The 6,000-nt window shown below is 40.0% G+C and overlaps 1 protein-coding gene across 2 annotated transcripts in view; it reads right to left on the bottom strand.

Moving 5' to 3' along the window:
* Positions 1 to 678: 678 nt before the first annotated feature.
* LOC113236431 overlaps positions 679 to 6,000 on the bottom strand; it is a 66,114-nt gene continuing 60,792 nt past the window's right edge. The window contains exons 3-7 of one of the 2 annotated variants that reach the window (XR_003310962.1): positions 4,264 to 4,378; positions 4,007 to 4,164; positions 3,775 to 3,923; positions 1,047 to 3,695; positions 679 to 976 (exon numbers count right to left, since the gene is read on the bottom strand). Coding sequence is in view for 1 of the 2 variants with exons in the window: in XM_026472490.1 (XP_026328275.1) it covers positions 1,833 to 3,695; positions 3,775 to 3,923; positions 4,007 to 4,164; positions 4,264 to 4,378 (2,285 nt within the window). In the remaining variant the exon portion in view is untranslated. Of the gene's footprint in view, positions 3,696 to 3,774; positions 3,924 to 4,006; positions 4,165 to 4,263; positions 4,379 to 6,000 lie in introns of both variants that reach the window. The other variant, XM_026472490.1, reaches the window with a different exon arrangement.

The raw sequence follows: 6,000 nt of genomic DNA, 5'->3' as shown, positions 1-6,000 counted from the left end.
GACAGGTAATAGATATAATAGAAATAAATATTTCCTTTCTGCTTTTATTTTGTTGTATTTTGTTCGTTACTCATTGTACGTTATCCCGTTTCTGCGTGAATAACACTCAAATACGATTCAATTAACCTTACTCAAGCTTCGTACTTGTTCGTCTTTTCATATATTTGGAGTTATTTTTATTTGGAAAATTACAATTATAAAAAAGATAATTTTTTCAAGTGTTAAAAAATAATTGAAATCTGGAGATATATTTCTACGTAGACCAAGCTTAATATCCGGGGGAAGTTATTGTAAGTAATATTGACAAGCACCCTCGACGAAAATTGAGTTGGAGTTACCCGTTATAAGTGGTCCAAGGTGACGATGAAGCGGTGCACAAATATCGACAACGGTTGAGAGAGGCGCGAGTTTCGCCGCAAACTTGCCCAACTTTCGCCAACTTTCGCATTAATACCCATAAACCTTGAAAAAGTTCTAGAGGTGTTGTTAAATATGTGAGCTGAACGAAATTTCTAATTCCAAAACAGTTTTGTATAAGTACGGCGAAAATACATTAATGTTTTGTTGTATTCATTTCCGGACAATTAACGTGGCGTTTAATTTCAGTCACCTTAAAATTAAATAAAAAACAATATATTTTACCACTTTATTTATTAAAAATCTTTAATACACTATGATCTACGTACAGTAAATGATAAATAAAATATTAATACAAAGGATAATATCTACACAACTTCCCGTATGTATCTCTTGTATCTTTACTCATACATGTTAATTGAAAGCACGTAGGTATCTGATACTAGAAATTACCTGTAGCCAGAGTGTAGGTAATAATTAAGTTAGCAGCGCGATGTCATTGTATCATTGTAGGTGTACGTGTCATCCTTTGCATTCATTTATAATTCACTTGTGCACAGTACTTTCAAAAATTTTAAATCTCACAAAAATAAGTTTAATTTAACATAATAGTCTTAACCTACAATGATATGGTAAGTGAATTTTTTTCACTCCAATTTGGTTTTTGAGTATGATATAATAAATGTTACCTACAATAGGACGTGCCATAATTACCTCTATCTACACTCCTAACACTGCCACATGCTTAATGATTTTGGCAAACACGATCTGTTTGTGTTATACATACTCTGAACGATCTAGTGAAATTATGGGGATATAGCTATGCTACATTTGAATCAGAATTGACTAATATTTATTCTATTTTTTTCTATTCTACTATGCAATATTAACTTCTGAATTAGGATCGAAACATAAAACGAATTCCCAACGCAGAAAACTGCGACGCGAATTGCTGCGATGCGATTTCGTGCGGCAAGGCATCTCACTGCCACGGTTCGAGTAACCATTCCTTCGACGATCATTAACCGTACTGAATGTATTTTTTAAGCTAGGTAGCGACATAGATCGTAAAAAGAGTGTTGAAGTACTGTTATTGATAAGCAAGTTTAGGTACAAAACACAAAGAAGATTCACATCGCAGGAATGTGCGAGCACGTAGATTTCTGCGATACACGCTTCGCGGTTTTGTGTTTCGACCCTTAAGTAGAAGAAGCCAAAATTTAAAATCAATACCTAATTACAATGTGATTTAAACCTAGGATGTGCGAAAATAGACACCGCTACTATCATTTCTGCATTGCATTATTACATTACATATATAAACAAATTGGAATCGCTAAGTGCACCGTGCCATCACAATACAAATAACTACGAGGATCCATGAATTCTAATTCAATAGATGTTATAGAACTTGATCAGTCATTATTAGAATTCCTTGTGGCAGTCAAACTACTCATTAAAAGCACGTGAGATTCCTAACCTAACATACGAAATGGGTTGAACTTTTTAATTATACGACTTGGTGTCTGTGGTCTCCGTGATCTGTTCGGTCGGTGCAGTGGCTGATTTGCAGCCGAGAGCAAAGGAGAATTAGAGTCGTCTATTTCTTCAAGGCTTTCAGTGGAATCATTGTCAAGATCTTCAGTCACATCTGTTATGTTTAACATTGACGTCTTGTCGGTGTCAGAATAATGCTGAGGACTAGCCGTTGTGTTAGGCTGTTCTGTGCTGTATTGTATTGCTTTATTTTTTACTTCTGGTGGTAAAGTCATTGTTGAGATTGAATGTTCTGTTTTTGTTAACATTGTAGATGAAATTATTTCAGGTTGTATGTTTTCTTTTGTATGAAGAGTAGTTGCATTGTCTTCAAATGTGTAGGTGATGGGGTTAGAAGTAGTAGTAACAACATCTTTGGCATCCGTTAAATTGTCATGATCTATTGTTGGGACTGTGATGGCTGGATCGTCCACGTTAATCACACTTACTGTTTCTTTAAACTCAGGCATTCTCGTGGTAATTTCAAATACAGTTTCGGTTGGTCCTGTGTGAACGTTGTCGCTTAATAACGTGATTTTTATTACTTCATGATTCATTGTTACACTTTCCGTTTGAGGTTTGGCTGTAATGGAAGTTGATGTTTTTTCAGTAGTTTGCACCTGAGTAACATAAGTCTCGTTTAGCCTGTTAATGTTAGAAAAGTTGTGGAAAACAAAAGCTCTATTGTTTGTCGTCTGGCTTTCGTCAGCAGCTATATTTTTTTGCGCTGATGATATAGTGTTGGGTTTCTCTGTACTAGTGAAGTTTACTTCTTGCTCGAATTTAGATTTATCAGATTGCGACCCTTTGTCATAGGTTTCTGTGGTTGGTTCTTTCAAAATAACTTGCAGATCAATAGACAGATCATCTGCCAAAGTGTCTTTATGAATGGTTAGTATTTCCGCAGTAGTCGCTGCTGTTGCTTTGAAATTTGAAGTTACAGTTTCCAACGCTTTTTCCAGTTTATACAGCTTACCGTCTATCTTGAAATTTTTATTTTTTGGATCATCATATTTTTCATTGTATTTTTTGGGTAACATGTTCTTGATTTTATCTTTGTTGACTACTTCTTTAGTTTTTATAGACTGTATAGGAATCACTAGGGGCTTATCTATTATTTCTATTTTTGTTTGTTCATCTATTGTAATTTTGGGAGTATTGTTATTTACACCATCCAACGTAGGACTGCTATGTCCATCAAGAAAATTATGCTTTGCTACGTGTTGTTCAGCAATATGTTGAGCATGTTTTTCTGCCAAAGATAAAACTGTCATATCGTCGCTGATTTTAGCTTTGGCCATTACAAGAGGCGGAACGAAGTGGTCTGTCGGTTGCGTGAAAATTGTCTCGAAGTTGCCAAGTCTGGCCAACTCCTCATGTAACATTTTATAATGCATATGCTTTTCGTCTTCTAATTTTTGTGATTGTTCAATAGATAAATATTTATCATTGTTGGCAAGTTTGGGAATGTCGTTACTAAGTTGATTATTGGTATGCAGTAAATCAATGTTAACATTCTTTTGAGAATAAGGATAACTCGGTTCGTTTACTTTGGTTTGTTGCTTTATATGTGGAACGTAAGGTGACGGAGTTATCGTTGAGGTTTTGGATTTTGTTACATCTGTTTCTCGTTCTGTAACAATGTCCTCTTCGGTGGTAGTGTCATTAAGGCTATCTTGGTCGGTAATATTGAAATTACTATCCGTTACGACTGGCCATGATGCACTTGTCGATAATAGCCGAGGAGTAGTCGATTCGTCTTCTTCCACACACGAAAGATCCTTTAAAAGGTTTTCACGTTTCTGCAGGAAATAAAAATCATATTATTTTGGTTAGGTTGTAAGCATAATAAAGTACTGAACAATTTGTATATTTTTTTACCATATTTCCTGTACACTGGACGCGTTTAACACCAGCTAGTCCGCAGTCGGCTGTAAGTTGAACCGCTGCGCTTTCAGGGAGATATAGCACGGTGAGAGCAGGCAACTCTCGAACCATGCAGCCTTCATTTCCTAGGGCCCATTGAGGCACTGCAGACAAAAATCAGAAAATATATCAATCGTAATATAAAATGTCCATATCTTCAACGAAATTTATCTTGATCTAAACTTACCGGGCAGTTCACAAATGAAGGAGGCGACTGTGGGTCCTCCGCAAGCAAGTGCTTCCCAGCGGTAATCAGCCGCAGGATCTGCTGCGACGCAGAGCGGTGCAGCGCGAGTGTCAGGCGGTGAGCTCCAGTAACCATCGCCACTCAGGCCGCGATAGTCGCTGCATAAACAATTAATTTTATGATAAAATAACATTCGAGGAAACATTGTAAACTCCTGTAATTTACGGAATACAAGTATTTTAAGGTAATTGACTTACGTCCATGTGAAGTCTCCGTCTGGATTGCTGCGAATAAGACCCACCCAAACAGCGCTCGATATGTCCAACTCTTTGAGGTATGCTCGCACCGCATCATATTGAGCCGTAGTGTCCACTGCAATAAAACTTAAATTAAAATTTGGAAGAATCCTAAAATACAAAACATTGTACTCCAAAAAGTGAAAAAAGTCTCCATCAAAAGTCTCCATCGTCACTAAAAGTGCACCTCACTAATATCCGAGATCTGCACTGAAATCTCGATTCGGTCCCCTACCACCTTGAAACCGACAAACCGCAGCTGCTGTTCCTCATAGAGACGCAGATCAGATGTCCGACTGCCGCAGCGTACCTCAGCTACCCCGGGTATACTCTGGAGCACAGGTTCGTACATCGTGCCGGAGTCTGTGTGTACGTTCGCGATGACATCTGTGTCAAACGTCTCAAGAACCTTGGGCACAGAGTTTTTCCATTTTGTGGCTTCTGGTGGACACAGGAGTTACACAAATAGTGTACTGCTGTGTTTACCGATCACACAGTGGAGATCAGGAGACGACCAAGCTGTTCCAATATCTAAGTGAGACGCCTGATGAGATTCAGCATAGGTACCCAGCGGCGCAACTAGTCATTCTGGGGGACTTTAATGCTCACCATCAAGAATGGTTGTTCCCATACCAGAAGACCGATCACGCTGGGAGAGAGACGCGTAAACTTGCGTTAACGCTAAACCTATCCCAGCTTGTCAGTGGCGCCACTAGAATACCAGATGTTCAATCTCATACGGCTAATTCCTTGGACATTCTGCTGACAACTGATCCGGACCGATACTCTGTGGTTGTGGATGCCCCACTGGGTACTTCCGACCAATGTCTGGTGAAAACTGTATCCGCAAACTTCCCACCCGATCAAGGCCCTAGTGGTATGAGATGGGTGTGGCGATACAAGTTAGTAGATTGGGACGAAATGCGCCATTTCTTTGCGTCATATCCCTGACAGGCGTGTTTTACTTCAGGAGACTCGTCGAGCTGTGCTGATGCTGTAGTCGAGGTCTTGCGTTTGGGTATGGAGTATTACATACCATACTCTGATGTACCCAATGGACCCCAAGCTCGTCCATGGTTTAAGGGTTATTGTAGTTGTGCTGAAGCACATAAACAGTCCGCGTGCCAAGCTTGGGCAGATGCTCGACTACGCAAAGCGCCGAGTACTCAGAATTTAAAGAAAGCTTTTAATAAGGCCGCCAAGACGTGCAAAAACATATTACGTAGGGCCAAGTTCGACCATGTGCGCCGCATAGGGGCCAAGTTTGCCTGTTATCCAGCAGGCATCAAAACCTTTTGGTCCCTGGACAAAGCGGTCGAATCTAACTTTTGTCGCCCATCTTTGCCACCTTTGCTAAGACCGGAGGGCTCGCTGGCTCATATTGCGGACGAGAAGGAGAATCTCTTTGCCTCACTCTTTGCAGAGAGTTCGCGTCTGGATGCCGCAGGGACCCTACCACCTACTTTACCTCAGGCTGGCTGCATTGTGGCGCCAGTTCACATACGCCAAAACGAGGTACTTAGAACTCAGCGAAATCTAGACGTGAATAAAACTAGCGGGCCAGATGGAATTCCAGCAATAGTCCTGCATAAGTATGCGCCTGGGTTGTCTCCTGTTCTCACACGCCTGTACCGCCTCTCACTTTAGACTGGTGTAATTCCCAGGTCATAGAAGCTTGCAAACGTGCAACCTGTGCCT

The sequence above is a fragment of the Hyposmocoma kahamanoa genome, unplaced genomic scaffold (genome assembly GCF_003589595.1).
Source record: "Hyposmocoma kahamanoa isolate Upper Pololo Valley unplaced genomic scaffold, ASM358959v1 102, whole genome shotgun sequence".
Taxonomy (NCBI): domain Eukaryota; kingdom Metazoa; phylum Arthropoda; class Insecta; order Lepidoptera; family Cosmopterigidae; genus Hyposmocoma; species Hyposmocoma kahamanoa.
The sequence above is the reverse complement of the archived record's forward strand: the minus strand, read 5'-3'. Positions and strand labels throughout refer to the sequence as shown.